Source organism: Eretmochelys imbricata, chromosome 14 (assembly GCF_965152235.1).
Source record: "Eretmochelys imbricata isolate rEreImb1 chromosome 14, rEreImb1.hap1, whole genome shotgun sequence".
Classification (NCBI taxonomy): domain Eukaryota; kingdom Metazoa; phylum Chordata; order Testudines; family Cheloniidae; genus Eretmochelys; species Eretmochelys imbricata.
The window spans coordinates 50,499,433-50,520,005 of NC_135585.1; the positions used below are offsets into that span (position 1 = coordinate 50,499,433).

Sequence of the window (20,573 nt, forward strand, 5' to 3'; positions counted from 1 at the left end):
AAGTGCAATTAGCATGTAAGGCCCTCACAAAGGAGCCCATACCACCAAGTATTAATACTTATCCCCAGCCTCTCTCAATTCACAGAGTTTTGGAACCCCATGACCCTTGCCTAGCGAGTGCTACTTAGTAGATGGTGAGTCCCTCCCTTAGGAGTCTGACTAAGATCATAGACATCAAAGCTGTGACTCCTAAGCATGGAGATCCGGGGACAGGGTGGTATGTGACACCGTGGGAGATGGAGGGATAGAACGGAGGCAGGTTAAACTTTCCATGGCTGGGACAGAGGCTGCTGTGTGGAGAGAGGAGCGTGACAGTGAGAGGGGAAGGAGGGAATCTCTCGCACTCACCCCGTTGCCCTGAAATAGCACAGAAGCGAAAACTCCACATTTTATTGTCCCTTCTCCCACCTTTTTAGCATCTAGTTAATTCTGGCCCATAAGGGATAAAATGTACAAACACTAAATGCTTTTCAGCACGGCCTGGAGCAATGCGAGACTATTTGGGAATGAGACAACCTGGCCCCGAAGGGGGAACTCAGGGACTAGCAATCACTCTACTAACGGAAGGTCGGGGGTCAGAAACTGTGTTCCCGTCAGCCTACGCAGCTGAACTGCAGGCTATGGAGGGCCGTGGAGGCAGGCAGGGAGAGGAGCCCCTCTCCAGGCTTGGCCCAGGTCCAGCTTTGAGCCGGGGATGGGGTCAGGAATCCCGACAGCTTCCCTTCATATTTTACAGCAACTGTTACGAATTATTCCAGTTAGGACACTTACACTTCGTTTCTAGGCTGAGGCAACCAAATAAAGACAGACTGCAGAGTGTCTCAGAGTTTGTAGGTTTATTATGCTCGAGCGTGGTACCGTTCTCTTAAGCTGAACGGGACCCCGATTACAGGTTACACAAAGATTATATACTGTTGGCAAAACATCCTGCCTGTGTGCCTCGGGGCGCATAACCCAACAAACAGGCCTTCTCCTTATCTATCACCAATCCCCTGCAGCCACCTTGCCCCTGCAAAAACGCTAAATTAGCAGCTATTTCAGGCATGTCAGCTGGTTCCTGTCTCCTTTGTTTACCTTCTCTTGAAACTGTCCAGCTGTCCACCCTGAAGGATCCTTCCTTCCTTCTTGCTACGTGGTGTGCTCACTTCTAGTTAATGGCCGAGAGGAAACCCAAAATGGAGTCACATATGCTAACTAGGTTAATTTCCCCTAACAATTATGAACAGGAGGCTGCCAGGCACCTTTCCTACAACTTTCCTATGACAAGATAACTGGTTCTGTGGATGAAGGGAAAGCAGTGGACGTGGTGTTCCTTGGCTTTAGTAAAGCTTTTGACACTGTCTCCCACAGTATTCTTGTCAGCAAGTTAAAGAAGTATGGGCTGGACGAATGCACTAGAAGGTGGGTAGAAAATTGGCTAGATTGTCGGGCTCAACGGGTAGTGATCAATGGCTCCATGTCTAGTTGGCAGACGGTATCAAGCGTAGTGCCCCAAGGGTCGGTCCTCGGGCCGCTTTTCTTCAATATCTTCATTAATGATCTGCAGGATGGTGTGGATTGCACCCTCAGCAAGTTTGCAGACGACACTAAACTGGGAGGAGAGGTAGATACGCTGGAGGGTAGCGATAGGATACAGAGGGACCTAGACAAATTGGAGGATTGGGCCAAAAGAAATCTGATGAGGTTCAACAAGGACAAGTGCAGAGTCCTGCACTTAGGACGGAAGAATGCAATGCACCGCTACAGACTAGGGACCAAATGGCTAGGCAGCAGTTCTGCAGAAAAGGACCTAGGGGTTACAGTGGATGAGAAGCTGGATATGAGTCAACAGTGTGCCCTTGTAGCCAAGAAGGCCAATGCCATTTTGGGATGAATAAGTAGGGGCATTGGCAGCAGATCGAGGGACATGATCGTTCCCCTCTATTCGACATTGGTGCGGCCTCATCTGGAGTACTGTGTCCAGTTTTGGGCCCCACACTACAAGAAGGATGAGGAAATATTGGAGAGTGTCCAGCGGAGGGCAACAAAAATGATTAGGGGACTGGAACACATGACTTACGAAGAGAGGCTGAGGGATCTGGGATTATTTAGTTTACAGAAGAGAAGAATGAGGGGAGATTTGATAGCTGCTTTCAACTGCCTGAAAGGTGGTTCCAAAGAGGATGGATCTAGACTATTCTCAGTGGTAGTGGATGACAGGACAAGGAGTAATGATCTCAGGTTGCAGAGGGGGAGGTTTAGGTTGGATATTAGGAAAAACTTTTTCACTAGGAGTGTGGTGAAACACTGGAATGCGTTACCTAGGGAGGTAGTGGAATCTCCTTCCTTAGAAGTTTTTAAGGTCAGGCTTGACAAAGCCCTGGGTGGGACTATTTAATTGGGGATCGGTCCTGCTTTGAGCAGGGGGTTGGACTAGATGACCTCCTGAGGTCCCTTCCAACCCTCATATTCTAGGATTCTACCACATTCTAAAGGCCACTGTCCTCCATCCCACTAAGGAGTATCAAAAGAAACTACACCAACTGCTCAAGAAACTCTCTGCTACAGCACAGGAACAAATCTACACAGACAGACCCCTAGAGCCCCGACCAGGGGTATTCTATCTGCTACACAAGATCCGTAAACCTGGAAATCCTGGACGCCCCATCATCTCAGCCATCGGCACTCTTACAGCAGGATTATCTGGCGATGTGGACTCTCTCCTCACACCCTATGCTACCAGCACTCCCAGCTATCTTCGAGACACCACCGACTTCCTGAGGAAACTACAACGTATTGGTGAGCTTCCTGAAAACACCATCCTGGCCACCACGGATGTAGAAGCTCTTTACACCAATATTCCACATGAGGATGGCCTACAAGCTGTCAGGAACATTATCCCTGATGAGGCCACGGCACACCTGGTGGCTGAGCTTTGTGACTTTGTCCTCTCCCTCAACCATTTCAGATCTGGGGACAATTTATACTTTCAAGTCAGCGGGACTGCTAGGAGTACCCGCATGGCCCCACAGCATGCCAACATCTTTATGGCTGACTTAGAACAACGCTTCCTCAGCTCTCGTCCCCTAGCGCCCCCTCCTCTATTTGCGCTACATTGATGACATCTTCATCCTATGGACCCATGGGAAGGAGGCCCTTGAAGAATTCCACCTGGATTTCAACAATTTCCACCCCAGCATCGACCTCAGCCTGGACCAGTCCATACAAGAGATCCTGGACACTACAGTGCAAATAAGTGATGGTCACATAAATACCACCCTATACTGGAAACCTATTGACCTCTATACTTACCTACATGCCTCCAGCTTCCATCCAGGACACATCACACGATCCATTGTCTACAGCCATGCCCCAAGATACAACCGCATTTGCTCCAATCCCTCAAGCAGAGACAAACACTTACAAGATCTTTATCAAGCATTCTTAAAACTACAATACTCCCCTGGGGAAGTGAGGAAACAGACTGACAAAGGAAGATGGAGACCCAGAAGTCACCTTCTACAGGACTGGACCAACAAGGGAAATAACAGAACACCACTGGCCATCATGTACAGCCTCCAGCTAAAACCTCTCCAGCACATCATCAACGATCTACAACCTATCCTGGAAAACGATTCCTCATTCTCACAGACTGTGGGAGGCAGGCCAGTCCTCGCTTACAGACAGCTCCCAATCTGAAGCAAATACTCACCAGCACCACACCACAGAAACACTAACCCAGGAACCAATCCCTGCAAAAAATTCCATTGCCAAATCTGTCCCCATATCCACTCTAGCGACACCATCATAGGACCTAACCATATCAGCCATGTCATCAGGGGCACATTCACGTGCACATCTACCAATGTGATATATGCCATCATGGGCCAGCAATTCCCCTCTGCCACGTACATTGGCCAAACCGGACAGTCTCTATGTAAAAGAATAAATGGACACAAATATGACATCAGGAATGGTAACATACAAAAGCCAGTAGCAGAACATTTCACTCTCCCTGGACATTCAATAACAGATATAAAAGTAGTCATCCTTCAACCAAAAAACTTCAAAAACAGACTTCAGAGAGAAACTCCAGAGCTACAATTCATTTACAAACTTAACACCATCAATTTGGGCCTAAATAGGGACTAGGAGTGGCTGGCTCACTACAAAAGCAATTTTCCCTTTGTTGGTATTGACCCCTCCTCATCAGTCATTGGGAGTGGACCACGTCCATCCTGTGTGGATTCTCCCATATTTAATGAGGTATGATCTCTGTCTGAAACTTTTCCCACAGTCTAAGCGCTTGTGGGGGTCTCTCTCTTGTATAGATTCTTCCATGTTGAACAAGATCTGATCTCCATGTGAAACTTTTCCCACAGTCCAAGCACTTATACAGTCACTCTCCTGTGTGGATTCTCTGATGTTTAACCAGCGCTGATCTCTGCTTGAAACTTTTCCCACAGTCAAAGCACTTGTGGGGTCTCTCTTCTGTGTGGACTGCCTGATGACGAACAAGGTATGACTTCGTTATGAAACTTTTCCCACAATCCAAGCATTTGTGGGGTCTCTCTCCTGTGTGGATTGCCTGATGTTCAACAAGGTGTGACTTTGTTATGAAACTTTTCCCACAATCCAAGCATTTGTGGGGTCTCTCTCCTGTGTGGATTGCCTGATGATTAACAAGGTGTGACCTCTGAATGAAACTTTTCCCACAGTCCAAGCATTTGTGGGGTCTCTGTCCTGTGTGGTATGCCTGATGTTCAACAAGGTGTGACCTCTGCATGAAACTTTTCCCACAGTCAAAGCACTTGTGGGGTCTCTCTCGTTTGTGGGTTGCCTGATGTTTAAGAAGGTGTGAACTCTGCTTGAAACTTTTCCCACAGTCAAAGCACTTGTGGGGTCTCTCTTCTGTGTGGACTGCCCAATGTTTTACAAGGTATGACCTCTGCTTGAAACTTTTCCCACAGTCAAAGCACTTGTAGGGTCTCTCTTCTGTGTGGACTGCCCAATGTTTTACAAGGTCTGACCTCTGCTTGAAACTTTTCCCACAGTCAAAGCACTTGTGGGGTCTCTCTTCTGTGTGGACTGCCTGATGACGAACAAGGCGTGACCTTCGTATGAAACTTTTCCCACAGTCCAAGCACTTGTGGGGTCTCTCTCCTCTGTGGATTGCCTGATGACGAACAAGGACTGATTTCTGCTTGAAACTTTTCCCACAGTCAAAGCACTTGTGGGGTCTCTCTCCTGTGTGGATTGCCTGATGTTTAACAAGGGTTGACCGCTGTATGAAATTTTTCCCACAGTCCAAACACTTGTGGGGTCTCTCTCCTGTGTGGATTGCCTGATGTTGAACAAGGTTTGACCTTCGTACGAAACTTTTCCCACAGTCAAAGCACTTGTGGGGTCTCTCTCCTGTGTGGATTGCCTGATGATTAGCAAGATATGACTTGCATATGAAACTTTTCCCACAGTCGAAGCACTTATGGGGTCTCTCTCCTGTGTGGATTGCCTGATGATTAACAAGCGCCGACCTCCATGTGAAAATTTTCCCACAGTCTAAACATTTATAGGGTCTCTCTCCTGTGTGGCTTTTCTCATGTGAATTTAGTGCTGACTTTGAACTGAAACATTTCCTGCATTCAACGCACTGAATGGGCTTGTCTACAGTGTGACTTCTGCCATGGTCATTAAGATCTCTGCGCTTATTGACGCTTTCCCCACTGTCCAAGCATTGAAATGGTTTCTCTCCCGTATGGACTGTCTGATGTGTAACAAGTTGTGATCTCACAGTGAATCCTTTCCCACACTCAAGGCAGTGCCAGGGTGTCTCTTCCTTGGGTTTTGTCTGCTGCTCTCTGGGATTCTCGTCTCCTCCCCCACCGTTAAGAGATTCATCCACTTTCTTCCTGGGTTGGTTCATCAGAAGCCTCTCTGACCTGTGCCAATTTCTCCAGGCTTCTCCCTGATTCCAGCAAGGGGAAAAATTCCCTTCAGCTCTTCCCAAAAAGGTCCCCTGTGGTTCCACTTCCCCAGGAACTCCCTCATGATGATTGCCCTCCTTCTTCTCACTCCCTCGCTCAGCACCTGCTGGGAAAGACACAATCCAGGGAGGAGTCATTGTGCTGGGGAGAAAGAGGAATAGCACTGAGGGAAAAGCCAACACAAAGACTGAGCAATTGGATTCTGCCTCCACATCCCACCCAAACATTCACAAGGAAGGAGAGATGGGAAGGGTGGAATGGCGTGAGCAATATCTGCTGACCACAGCCCTACTCTCGGTGAGATGAAGAAGAACTGAAGGTGTTACTCACATCATATTTTGGGATTCTCAACTTTTTCCTTCATTCCCTAGACGGTTTCTCTGTCAGGCCTCACCTGTGCTGGTGCACCTCAGAAGCCTTCTGTCCTTCAAATCTTGGAGATCGGACACCCACAGCTCTTCCCCTCGTTCCAGCCGGGTGATAAGCTCAGGTTTGGGAAATTGAAATCCTGTGCAGAGGGTGAAATGATTCCGGATCAGGGTGCATGGAGCATTGGTGGAGGATTTGTCACAAAGGACGTTCCGTGAGTGGAACCTGTCCCTGTGCTCTGCTGGAGGAACGTGGAATCCAAGAGGATGGGAACAGGGTCACTGAGCCCCCTTGCGCAGAGGACGTTGTCTACGGAGGTGAGTTGAATTATTACTACACCCTCACTAGGCGTTCCCAGGATCTGTGCGCTCTGGGGGCCTTGCTGACTCACACACAGGTCTGCACTTAAGCCCCTGCCTCTTTCTAAACCTGCAGAGCCCAGAGCTCTCCCCATGCCTGGAGCTATTCCCAAGGCGGGAGATGAACAGGGATTCTATGTGCACGTAAGTAACAAGACAGAGAAGACAATGCAGATTTATGCCCCTTTGAAAGCTGGAGGGGTGGGATGGTTTAGCTTGTCCATTGGGTTTTGACTCCTGTGTCCCAGTGGAGAGGGCACCGAAATGCATGTATTTCTCACATGGCAGCTGTGCATTATGGAACCCATTCGCCTCTGCTCTAACTGACCAGGGAAAAACCTGACCACATTAAGACACGTAGACCTCACAGCTTCTAATAACTGAGAGGACGGGAATCCCTTACCCAGCGAGGTCACCGTCTCATAGTTCTCCTGCATGACGTCCCTGTAGAGGGCTCTCTGAGCGGGGTCCAGCAGAGCCCCCTGCCCCTGGGTGAAATAAATAGCCACCTCCTCGAAGGTCACCGGCATCTGAAACACCAAGAGTCCCCCACTCAGCACCTGCTGCCCCAGCCACAATCCCACTACTCATGGGAAAGGAAAAAAAAACGTGAAGCTGTGGGAGGGCCAGAGTAGCAGAATCCCACCCACACCCTGCTCACAGCAGCCAGGAGGCTTCAGGGGGTGGAGAAGGTGAGAGCTCCCTGTCCGCCCCAGCACACGGAGCACGCCAGGATCTTCTCATTTCCCACACGCCTGCCAGCCACAGACTGGGACAGGAAGCAGAGCTCTGAGCCGGGGACAGGGGCAGGAATCCTGACAGCTTCCCTTCGTATTTCACAGCAGCCCCAGGGAAATGGGGTCAGGCTCCAGCACTGGGAGCCTGGAAAATGTTCCCAGCCCTGCCGAGGTGGTTATATCCTGCCTGAGAAATGGGGGAATGTCCCCTCCCCATTTCCCTGCCACAATGGGCCTACTTAGTAAATCAGTAGATTTATCAAACCCTAACTCCTCCCTGCCCCGCTCAGCGGCGCCCTGAGACTCCCCTACCTGAGCTGGCTCCAACACAGCCATTTCCCTTCACTCTCCTCTGGAAGACTGGCAGATATTTAGTGAAACGTGGACCTGATTCCTCAGCCTGTTGGGGCGAGAGGGAGGTTACAGAAGGGGCTTCTGTCCTTGTCACACCCCGATTCCCCCCAGACTCTTCAGACCCTCCCAGTAACAGCATGTCTGAGCCAAATGCTAAAGAAAAGGGAAGAATCAAAAGGGCCACTTTGGGAGATTTCCATCCATTGCAGTGTAAATTCCTCTCCCTCAGCAATACCTGGAGCCCTCTGGTGGCATCACCTGAAGATTGAGCTGCCCTGGACTCCCCCGACAGCCCCCAGGGACAGGCAGGAAGAGGCTGATCCCATTGGCCCATCCGCGCACCCCCCTGCCTGAGCCAGCAGTGACTCCGGTCTGACTCTGGTGTGGCTGAGATCTGAACCCTATAGGGAAATCAGATCAGAGCCCTGGGCAGCCCCCAACACTCAGGGCACACAGACCCCACCACCACAGGGGTGTCTGACAATAACACACTCAGAGCCGGGTGTGTTTGTCGTGGGGGTGGGGGGTTGAGGGGGGTTTGGGTTTTTTTCCGTGTAGCTTCTGCACCCTGAGGGGTTAGTCCCCTGATCGCTCCCAAAGCTGAGAAGAGCTTCTCTCCGCCCGCCTCCCCACATCCCCCCTTTCCCTCGCTGTGCCCCCCACTCACGTCTTCCCCCATTCCCGACCTCGCTCCCCTCAGCCCCACAGTCCCCGATCCTCCTCCATTGCCCCATCTTCCCTTCCGTGCACCCCTGCCCCCATCCCAGCCTGCCCCCGGCATCCCCTGCACCCGCCTCCGGCCCCTCTTTATCCTCCTCCCCCTGCAGCCCAGATGTGACGCGGGGGGGGGCCGCTGCAAGGGGGGATGGGTGGGTCTCTCTTACCTTCCCCCCGAGCGGGGCCCCCCGGGGCAGGGGCAGGGGCCGGGCCGGGAAGGGGGCCCTGGCCGGGCTGGGGGCTCTGCCCTGGGAGAGGCTCCCGGGGAGCAGCGGGCAGGGCCCGGCTGGAGGTTCCCCTCTCCCGGCTGCAGCCCGGGCTCCGGGCTCCCAGCACCAGCCGCCGGGGCTCGGGGATCTCGCCGGGAGCCTGGGAGCCAGAGTCCCCGCAGCGGCTGCGAGTCACTTCCTGGGCCGGGCCTGAGCCCCGCGATCCTCCCCCCAGAGCCGCCCCCCAGCCGCTCCTGGGTCCTAGCGATCAACCCACCAAAGGATCAGCAGCCCTGTGCCCGGCTCCTGTTACACTCACAGGCTCCGAGGTCACAAGGGACCATCATGAGCATCTTGCCCAGGGGTTCTCACCACCAAATTTGGTGGCCTCAGAGGGTGGCCAGCAACTCTCGCTGGTGCCCGCTCTCACACTTGCCCCTATAATCCCAATTAACTTTACTAGAAACCAATCAATATGCACAGAGGTAAGAGGAGGGAACACTCCTCCTAGTGTGGGGAACTTTTCTGGCTTCTACCAAGACCCAGAGGAAATGGCGAGCAAAAGGATCTGAGTCCTTTACCCAGAGGCCTGCATGACATCGAGGACCCCTCCCCCCCACCCGCTTCCACTCTGGACCCCCCTAACCCCAAGGCTAGGCCCAGGGCTCCTGAGGTGCTCGACCCCCAATCTTGTGATCACTCAGGACAGCTGTCCCCATTGTGGGGCGTTCTCTCCACTCTGGAAGCTTCCTTCATCATTGCACAGAGTTAAAAACAAATACAATTTATTAAACAGCAAGTAATACAAAAATAAGGAGAAAAGTGGGAAAGATGAAAGGAAAACATGTCACCCCGCTCTGTGGGGGAGAACCCCAAACAACCCTCTCTGGAATGCCAGGGCACTTCACAGTCTGTCCCTCCCACATCCCAGGCCTCCTGCCCAGACCCTGACTGTGCTGCAGGCATGCCCAGGGTTGGACACTAACTCTGGTGTTGGCCTCAGGCTCTAGGTAGTAGGACCCTTCTTCCTAGCGTCAGCTGCTTCCTGTCAGGGTTATGATCCCCCACCCAGTCTGGCCTGCAAGGCCTCTTGGCTGAGGGCCTCTCCTTGCCCTGGGCCCTTTGCCCAGGGTCCCCTTCGCTCACTGCTCCCGGCTGCTCCAGTTTCCCTCTGCCTCCAGCCCAGCCCAGCCCTCCTCTCTCCTTAGCCCCTCCTGCTCTGCTCTAGCCCAGCCAGCTCCAGCTGACACAGAGGAGAGGACCCGGCTGCTGACTCCCTCATTGGCCTGCCTGCCCTGTCAATCAGGCTGACCTACAGCATTGCCCCCCCACACCCCTTGTCAGTCTCAGGATCTTCATTTCTCATTGGCCCTTCCCCTTTCTTTCGGTGTTAGGAGACGGCCTAACTAATGGCCAGCCCATTAAGTTTCAGTAAGGGGCCAACAATCCCCTTACTCCTATAAACATGAAAATCATAATTTCTTTATTGGCAGTTAGTAAATCCGCTGCTGTGAAAAATGCAATTTCTATGTTTGCTAAAAATTTTCACAACCTCTCAGCTAGCGACTCGGGTTGCCAATTTGGGAATATTTTAAAAATGGACACTCAAGTCGGAGTGCTGCAACCTCCCCTGCCCCGCCTCTTCCCCCCAAGGTCCCATCCCTGCCCCACCTCTTCCCTCCAAGGCCCTGCTCCGACTCCACCTCTTCCTCCAAGGGTCTACCCGCCCTCCACTTCTCTTTCCCCCTTCCCTGCCTAGGTCAGGAAGGGCTTGTCTGTGGAGCCGGGGCTGGGAGCTGCAGCTGCCCAGTGCAGGTAGGAGGCAGCCCCGGCTGAGTCGGCTCTGATGGGAGTGATAACCCAGTGCCTCCCCACCCGCAGTAACTCGACTTTGGCTGTCTGGTCAGTAGATGTGATCGGACACTGTCAGGTCCCCTTTTCCACCGGACTTCATGGTTGAAAACCGGGCACCTGGCCACCCTAACAGCACCCACTGTGCCAGAAGTGCTGGGAACGCGTCAGGGACAAGTTCTGCTTTCCGATGGTGGAGGAAGGAACCAGAGGGCAGGTGGGTTAGACTCATGTAACCCTTCGCCCGTCAGAGTTGGCAGCAACAAGGGCCGGGTTCAATATCTAGGGGATCCATTCCAATAACACAATGCAAACCGGCTCGAGCCCCCACCCAGTGACCTGGGACAAATATATACCACCCCCGCTGGGCGCCTCCAAGAGGCAATACTTCCCCTCTCGCAAGCACATAGTCTGAGTGTAGCAAAAAGCCTTTTAATAACAGAGAGAAACAATGTGGCATTATGTTGGAGAAACACCACCAACAGGATTCATAACACAACCCATGAGCAAAAAAACCCACCCCAAGCAAATTGGGGCATGCCCTTTCCCTTTGGTTCTTGAGTCCAGCAACCCCAAATCACCCAAAGTCCCAAAAGTCCAATGACCCAAAAGTCTCTGTCCCTGGTCAGGGCAGCTCCAGAGTTCGAAAGTTTATCTGCAGAGCTTTACCTCCCAACCTGGGTGGAGATGGGGGCGGGGGTAAGAGGCACCTTACATGATCTGAAGCTGAGCACCCCACAGCTCCATAGGCCTCCGCTCCGCTCGCTCGCCGCCCCACGAACTGCTTCGCTCAGCTCCGCTCTGCGGCCCACCAGCAGCTCACACCATCCCACGAACTGCTCCGCATCCCACCAGCAGCTCCCGCCGTCCTATGAACTGCTCCGCATCCCACCAGCAGCTCCCGCCGTCCTATGAACTGCTCCACCAGCCTGTCCACAAGGCACTCCAGCCGTCCCGCAAACTGCTCCACAATATATCTTCAGGCTCCCCCACTACTTAACACAACGCTCAGTGATTTCAGCTCTTAGTCAGTTCAGCTCTTTGGTGAATTCAGCTTGTAGTAGGGGAGCCTCAGTGCTGGTGCACCATTAGCCCAAAGTGAGCTCAGCAGCCTGTAACTAGACTCCTAATGGAATCAAAATTAGCTCTGATATTCCACAGTGGAGCGAGGAGGAAGTGCAATTAGCATGTAAGGCCCTCACAAAGGAGCCCATACCACCAAGTATTAATACTTATCCCCAGCCTCTCTCAATTCACAGAGTTTTGGAACCCCATGACCCTTGCCTAGCGAGTGCTACTTAGTAGATGGTGAGTCCCTCCCTTAGGAGTCTGACTAAGATCATAGACATCAAAGCTGTGACTCCTAAGCATGGAGATCCGGGGACAGGGTGGTATGTGACACCGTGGGAGATGGAGGGATAGAACGGAGGCAGGTTAAACTTTCCATAGCTGGGACAGAGGCTGCTGTGTGGAGAGAGCAGCGTGACAGTGAGAGGGGAAGGAGGGAATCTCTCGCACTCACCCCGTTGCCCTGAAATAGCACAGAAGCGAAAACTCCACATTTTATTGTCCCTTCTCCCACCTTTTTAGCATCTAGTTAATTCTGGCCCATAAGGGATAAAATGTACAAACACTAAATGCTTTTCAGCATGGCCTGGAGCAATGCGAGACTATTTGGGAATGAGACAACCTGGCCCCGAAGGGGGAACTCAGGGACTAGCAATCACTCTGCTAACGGAAGGTCGGGGGTCAGAAACTGTGTTCCCGTCAGGCTACGCAGCTGAACTGCAGGCTATGGAGGGCCGTGGAGGCAGGCAGGGAGAGGAGCCCCTCCCCAGGCTTGGCCCAGGTCCAGCTTTGAGCCGGGGATGGGGTCAGGAATCCCAACAGCTTCCCTTCATATTTTACAGCAACTGTTACGAATTATTCCAGTTAGGACACTTACACTTCGTTTCTAGGCTGAGGCAACCAAATAAAGACAGACTGCAGAGTGTCTCAGAGTTTGTAGGTTTATTATGCTCGAGCGTGGTACCGTTCTCTTAAGCTGAACGGGACCCCGATTACAGGTTACACAAAGATTATATACTGTTGGCAAAACATCCTGCCTGTGTGCCTCGGGGCGCATAACCCAACAAACAGGCCTTCTCCTTATCTATCACCAATCCCCTGCAGCCACCTTCCCCCTGCAAAAACGCTAAATTAGCAGCTATTTCAGGCATGTCGGCTGGTTCCTGTCTCCTTTGTTTCCCTTCTCTTGAAACTGTCCAGCTGTCCACCCTGAAGGATCCTTCCTTCCTTCTTGCTTCGTGGTGTGCTCACTTCTAGTTAATGGCCGAGAGGAAATCCAAAATGGAGTCACATATGCTAACTAGGTTAATTTCCCCTAACAATTATGAACAGGAGGCTGCCAGGCACCTTTCCTACAACTTTTCTGTGACGAGATAACTGGTTCTGTGGATGAAGGGAAAGCAGTGGACGTGGTGTTCCTTGGCTTTAGTAAAACTTTTGACACTGTCTCCCACAGTATTCTTGTCAGCAAGTTAAAGAAGTATGGGCTGGACGAATGCACTAGAAGGTGGGTAGAAAATTGGAAGATTGTCGGGCTCAACGGGTAGTGATCAATGGCTCCATGTCTAGTTGGCAGACGGTATCAAGCGTAGTGCCCCAAGGGTCGGTCCTGGGGCCGCTTTTCTTCAATATCTTCATGAATGACCTGCAGGATGGTGTGGATTGCACCCTCAGCAAGTTTGCAGACGACACTAAACTGGGAGGAGAGGTAGATACGCTGGAGGGTAGAGATAGGATACAGAGGGACCTAGACAAATTGGAGGATTGGGCCAAAAGAAATCTGATGAGGTTCAACAAGGACAAGTGCAGAGTCCTGCACTTAGGACGGAACAATGCAATGCACCGCTACAGACTAGGGACCAAATGGCTAGGCAGCAGTTCTGCAGAAAAGGACCTAGGGGTTACAGTGAATGAGAAGCTGGATATGAGTCAACAGTGTGCCCTTATAGCCAAGAAGGCCAATGGCATTTTGGGATGAATAAGTAGAGGCATTGGCAGCAGATCGAGGGATGTGATCGTTCCCCTCTATTCGACATTGGTGAGGCCTCATCTGGAGTACTGTGTCCAGTTTTGGGCCCCACACTACAAGAAGGATGTGGAAATATTGGAGAGTGTCCAGCGGAGGGCAACAAAAATGATTAGGGGACTGGAACACATGACTTACGAAGAGAGGCTGAGGGATCTGGGATTATTTAGTTTACAGAAGAGAAGAATGAGGGGAGAGTTGATAGCTGCTTTCAACTGCCTGAAAGGTGGTTCCAAAGAGGATGGATCTAGACTATTCTCAGTGGTAGTGGATGACAGGACAAGGAGTAATGGTCTCAGGTTGCAGAGGGGGAGGTTTAGGTTGGATATTAGGAAAAACTTTTTCACTAGAAGTGTGGTGAAACACTGGAATGCGTTACCTAGGGAGGTAGTGGAATCTCCTTCCTTAGAAGTTTTTAAGGTCAGGCTTGACAAAGCCCTGGCTGGGACGATTTAATTGGGGATCGGTCCTGCTTTGAGCAGGGGGTTGGACTAGATGACCTCCTGAGGTCCCTTCCAACCCTCATATTCTAGGATTCTACTACATTCTAAAGGCCACTGTCCTCCGATCCCACTGAGGAGTACCAAAAGAAACTATACCAACTGCTCAGGAAACTCCCTGATACATTATGGGAACAAATCTACACAGACACACCCCTAGAGCCCCGACCAGGGGTATTCTATCTGCTACCCAAGATCCATAAACCTGGAAATCCTGGATGCCCCATCATCTCGGGCAACGGCACTCTTACAGCAGGATTATCTGGCGATGTGGACTCTCTCCTCACACCCTATGCTACCAGCACTCCCAGCTATCTTCGAGACACCACCGACTTCCTGAGGAAACTACAACGTATTGGTGAGCTTCCTGAAAACACCATCCTGGCCACCACGGATGTAGAAGCTCTTTACACCAATATTCCACATGACGATGGGCTACAAGCTGTCAGGAACATTATCCCTGATGAGGCCACGGCACACCTGGTGGCTGAGCTTTGTGACTTTGTCCTCACCATTTCAGATCTGGGGACAATTTATACTTTCAAGTCAGCGGGACTGCTAGGAGTACCCGCATGGCCCCACAGCATGCCAACATCTTTATGGCTGACTTAGAACAATGCTTCCTCAGCTCTCGCCCCCTAGCGCCCCCTCCTCTATTTGCGCTACATTGATGACATCTTCATCCTATGGACCCATGGGAAGGAGGCCCTTGAAGAATTCCACCTGGATTTCAACAATTTCCACCCCAGCATCAACCTCAGCCTGGACCAGTCCACACAAGAGATCCTGGAAACTATAGTGCAAATAAGTGATGGTCACATAAATACCACCCTATACTGGAAACCTATTGACCTCTATACTTACCTACATGCCTCCAGCTTCCATCCAGGACACATCACACGATCCATTGTCTACAGCCATGCCCCAAGATACAACCGCATTTGCTCCAATCCCTCAAGCAGAGACAAACACTTACAAGATCTTTATCAAGCATTCTTAAAACTACAATACTCCCCTGGGGAAGTGAGGAAACAGACTGACAAAGGAAGATGGAGACCCAGAAGTCACCTTCTACAGGACTGGACCAACAAGGGAAATAACAGAACACCACTGGCCATCATGTACAGCCTCCAGCTAAAACCTCTCCAGCACATCATCAACGATCTACAACCTATCCTGGAAAACGATTCCTCATTCTCACAGACCGTGGGAGGCAGGCCAGTCCTCGCTTACAGACAGCTCCCAATCTGAAGCAAATACTCACCAGCACCACACCACAGAAACACTAACCCAGGAACCAATCCCTGCAACAAATTCCATTGCCAAATCTGTCCCCATATCCACTCTAGCGACACCATCATAGGACCTAACCATATCAGCCATGTCATCAGGGGCACATTCACGTGCACATCTACCAATGTGATATATGCCATCATGGGCCAGCAATTCCCCTCTGCCACGTACATTGGCCAAACCGGACAGTCTCTATGTAAAAGAATAAATGGACACAAATATGACATCAGGAATGGTAACATACAAAAGCCAGTAGCAGAACATTTCACTCTCCCTGGACATTCAATAACAGATATAAAAGTAGTCATCCTTCAACCAAAAAACTTCAAAAACAGACTTCAGAGAGAAACTCCAAAGCTACAATTCATTTGCAAACTTAACACCATCAATTTGGGCCTAAATAGGGACTAGGAGTGGCTGGCTCACTACAAAAGCAATTTTCCCTTTGTTGGTATTGACCCCTCCTCATCAGTCATTGGGAGTGGACCACGTCCATCCTGTGTGGATTCTCCCATATTTAATGAGGTATGATCTCTGTCTGAAACTTTTCCCACAGTCTAAGCGCTTGTGGGGGTCTCTCTCTTGTATAGATTCTTCCATGTTGAACAAGATCTGATCTCCATGTGAAACTTTTCCCACAGTCCAAGCACTTAAACAGTCACTCTCCTGTGTGGATTCTCTGATGTTTAACCAGCGCTGATCTCTGCTTGAAACTTTTCCCACAGTCAAAGCACTTGTGGGGTCTCTCTTCTGTGTGGACTGCCTGATGACGAACAAGGTATGACTTCGTTATGAAACTTTTCCCACAATCCAAGCATTTGTGGGGTCTCTCTCCTGTGTGGATTGCCTGATGTTCAACAAGGTGTGACTTTGTTATGAAACTTTTCCCACAATCCAAGCATTTGTGGGGTCTCTCTCCTGTGTGGATTGCCTGATGATTAACAAGGTGTGACCTCTGAATGAAACTTTTCCCACAGTCCAAGCATTTGTGGGGTCTCTGTCCTGTGTGGTATGCCTGATGTTCAACAAGGTGTGACCTCTGCATGAAACTTTTCCCACAGTCAAAGCACTTGTGGGGTCTCTCTCGTTTGTGGGTTGCCTGATGTTTACGAAGGTGTGAACTCTGCTTGAAACTTTTCCCACAGTCAAAGCACTTGTGGGGTCTCTCTTCTGTGTGGACTGCCCAATGTTTTACAAGGTATGACCTCTGCTTGAAACTTTTCCCACAGTCAAAGCACTTGTAGGGTCTCTCTTCTGTGTGGACTGCCCAATGTTTTACAAGGTCTGACCTCTGCTTGAAACTTTTCCCACAGTCAAAGCACTTGTGGGGTCTCTCTTCTGTGTGGACTGCCTGATGACGAACAAGGCGTGACCTTCGTATGAAACTTTTCCCACAGTCCAAGCACTTGTGGGGTCTCTCTCCTCTGTGGATTGCCTGATGACGAACAAGGACTGATTTCTGCTTGAAACTTTTCCCACAGTCAAAGCACTTGTGGGGTCTCTCTCCTGTGTGGATTGCCTGATGTTTAACAAGGGTTGACCGCTGTATGAAATTTTTCCCACAGTCCAAACACTTGTGGGGTCTCTCTCCTGTGTGGATTGCCTGATGTTGAACAAGGTTTGACCTTCGTACGAAACTTTTCCCACAGTCAAAGCACTTGTGGGGTCTCTCTCCTGTGTGGATTGCCTGATGATTAGCAAGATATGACTTGCATATGAAACTTTTCCCACAGTCGAAGCACTTATGGGGTCTCTCTCCTGTGTGGATTGCCTGATGATTAACAAGCGCCGACCTCCATGTGAAAATTTTCCCACAGTCTAAACATTTATAGGGTCTCTCTCCCGTGTGGCTTTTCTCATGTGAATTTAGTGCTGACTTTGAACTGAAACATTTCCTGCATTCAACGCACTGAAAGGGCTTGTCTACAGTGTGGCTTCTGCCATGGTCATTAAGATCTCTGCGCTTATTGACGCTTTCCCCACTGTCCAAGCATTGAAATGGTTTCTCTCCCGTATGGACTGTCTGATGTGTAACAAGTTGTGATCTCACAATGAATCCTTTCCCACACTCAAGGCAGTGCCAGGGTGTCTCTTCCTTGGGATCTGTCTGCTGCTCTCTGGGATTCTCGTCTCCTCCCCCACCGTTAAGAGATTCATCCACTTTCTTCCTGGGTTGGTTCATCAGAAGCCTCTCTGACCTGTGCCAATTTCTCCAGGCTTCTCCCTGATTCCAGCAAGAGGAAAAATTCCCTTCAGCTCTTCCCAAAAAGGTCCCCTGTGGTTCCACTTCCCCAGGAACTGCCTCATGATGATTGCCCTCCTTCTTCTCACTCCCTCGCTCAGCACCTGCTGGGAAAGACACAATCCAGGGAGGAGTCATTGTGCTGGGGAGAAAGAGGAATAGCACTGAGGGAAAAGCCAACACAAAGACTGAGCAATTGGATTCTGCCTCCACATCCCACCCAAACATTCACAAGGAAGGAGAGATGGGAAGGGTGGAATGGCGTGAGCAATATCTGCTGACCACAGCCCTACTCTCGGTGAGATGAAGAAGAACTGAAGGTGTTACTCACATCATATTTTGGGATTCTCAACTTTTTCCTTCATTCCCTAGACGGTTTCTCTGTCAGGCCTCACCTGTGCTGGTGCACCTCAGAAGCCTTCTGTCCTTCAAATCCTGGAGATCGGACACCCACAGCTCTTCCCCTCGTTCCAGCCGGGTGATAAGCTCAGGTTTGGGAAATTGAAATCCTGTGCAGAGGGTGAAATGATTCCGGATCAGGGTGCATGGAGCATTGGTGGAGGATTTGTCACAAAGGACGTTCCGTGAGTGGAACCTGTCCCTGTGCTCTGCTGGAGGAACGTGGAATCCAAGAGGATGGGAACAGGGTCACTGAGCCCCCTTGCGCAGAGGACGTTGTCTACGGAGGTGAGTTGAATTATTACTACACCCTCACTAGGCGTTCCCAGGATCTGTGCGCTCTGGGGGCCTTGCTGACTCACACACAGGTCTGCACTTAAGCCCCTGCCTCTTTCTAAACCTGCAGAGCCCAGAGCTCTCCCCATGCCTGGAGCTATTCCCAAGGCGGGAGATGAACAGGGATTCTAAGTGCACGTAAGAAACAAGACAGAGAAGACAATGCAGATTTATGCCCCTTTGAAAGCTGGAGGGGTGGGGATGGTTTAGCTTGTCCATTGGGTTTTGACTCCCGTGTCCCAGTGGAGAGGGCACCGAAATGCATGTCTTTCTCACATGGCAGCTGTGCATTATGGAACCCATTCGCCTCTGCTCTAACTGACCAGGGAAAAACCTGACCACATTAAGACACACAGACCCCACAGTTTTTAATAACTGAGGGGACGGGAATCTCTTACCCAGCGAGGTCACCGTCTCATAGTTCTCCTGCATGATGTCCCTGTAGAGGGCTCTCTGAGCGGGGTCCAGCAGAGCCCCCTGCCCCTGGGTGAAATAAATAGCCACCTCCTCGAAGGTCACCGGCATCTGAAACACCAAGAGTCCCCCACTCAGCACCTGCTGCCCCAGCCACAATCCCACTACTCATGGGAAAGGAAAAAAAAATGTGAAGCTGCGGGAGGGCCAGAGTAGCAGAATCCCACCCACACCCTGCTCACAGCAGCCAGGAGGCTTCAGGGGGTGGAGAAGGTGAGAGCTCCCTGTCCGCCCCAGCACACGGAGCACGCCAGGATCTTCTCATTTCCCACACGCCTGCCAGCCATAGACTGGTACAGGAAGCAGAGCTCTGAGCCGGGGACAGGGACAGGAATCCCGACAGCTTCCCTTCGTATTTCACAGCAGCCCCAGGGAAATGGGGTCAGGCTCCAGCACTGGGAGCCTGGAAAATGTTCCCAGCCCTGCCGAGGTGGTTATATCCTGCCTGAGAAATGGGGGAATGTCCCCTCCCCCTTTCCCTGCCACAATGGGCCTACTTAGTAAATCGGTAGGTTTATCAAACCCTGTCTCCTCCCTCCCCCGCCCAGCAGCTCCCTGAAAATCCCCTACCTGAGCTGGCTCCATCACAGCCATTTCCCTTCTCTGTCCCCTGGAAGACTGGCCGATCTTTAGTGAAACGTGGACCTGATTCCTCAGCCTGTTGGGGCGAGAGGGAGGTTACAGAAGGGGCTTCTGTCCGTGTCTCACCCCGATTCCCCCCAGACTCTTCAGACTGTTGGGGACACTGGGGCATAGCCACTAGGTAACTCAAGGGAATGGAAGACCATGAGTGTGGATGAAGCGCCCTCACACTAGGCCCAACTGTCCTTGGCCCCCCCGCCTGCAGGCACTCGCAGCAGCTATGCGCACTAGGCCCAAGTGTCCTTAGCCCCCCACCACCAGGAGGCACTTGCAGCTGTTATGCTGAGGATAACATGTCAGACTGCCTGAAACTAAACAAGGCCAAACAGGACAGATATGGAAGAACAATGCTGAATAAAGCAGCTTTATGTATAGTTTAACAAATGATACAAAAAACAAGGAAACTAGCTGGGAACTGGATTGGCTGGTTATATGGATACTTAGGGCAGCTTGCTATTGGATAAGTATGCTGAAGAAAGGATGTATAAAAGCCTGTGTAACTTCCTGCTCTGTGTACAGGATTTGAGATTCTCATCTCCCTGTATCTTTTTGAAGCTTCAAATAAACTTTTCTGCTTCTCCACCCCGTTGTGATTATTGGGTGAAGCACATCGGGTAGCGAATCCCCCCACCGCTGTTGCTCGCCTCTGGCACTCGGTGCCGGCAACAGCTTTTGGCGTCCTTGGGTGGGCGACGAGGCTGCTATTTAGCCTTGCCCGGACCCCTCCTGGAGGTCGAGGATTGCAGCGAGATCCGACGCCCAGCGTGCACTGGTGAGTTTATCGGGGGCCTCAGGGGAGACGCGATTTGATCAACCCTGGAGTGTACAATGGTGCAACGCACTCATATAGTGGAGAAGCCGCTGTGGGCGACGGTGAGGAACCGGTCCCTTGGACATAGGAGAGGAGCAGCTGCGGGGGATGGCGAGGAACCGGTCCCTTGGATAAGGTAGGAATCTTTTGAAATCCGCATTGTATGCTCTGTTGGAACCTGGGGATGCCCAGAGTTACCCTGTAGGTATGGGACAGGGACAGA

At 51.2% G+C, this 20,573-nt stretch overlaps 1 protein-coding gene across 1 annotated transcript; it reads right to left on the minus strand.

The window, feature by feature from the left end:
• Positions 1–819: 819 nt before the first annotated feature.
• LOC144275279 (uncharacterized) lies at positions 820–18,952 on the minus strand. Its single transcript, XM_077834475.1, has 4 exons — positions 18,822–18,952; positions 18,084–18,197; positions 16,232–17,795; positions 820–5,513 (listed from the first exon to the last, which is right to left on the minus strand). The coding sequence occupies exons 1-4, from the start codon at positions 18,946–18,948 to the stop codon at positions 4,379–4,381; spliced, it is 2,940 nt and encodes a 979-aa protein (XP_077690601.1). The 5' UTR covers positions 18,949–18,952; the 3' UTR covers positions 820–4,378.
• Positions 18,953–20,573: the final 1,621 nt, after the last annotated feature.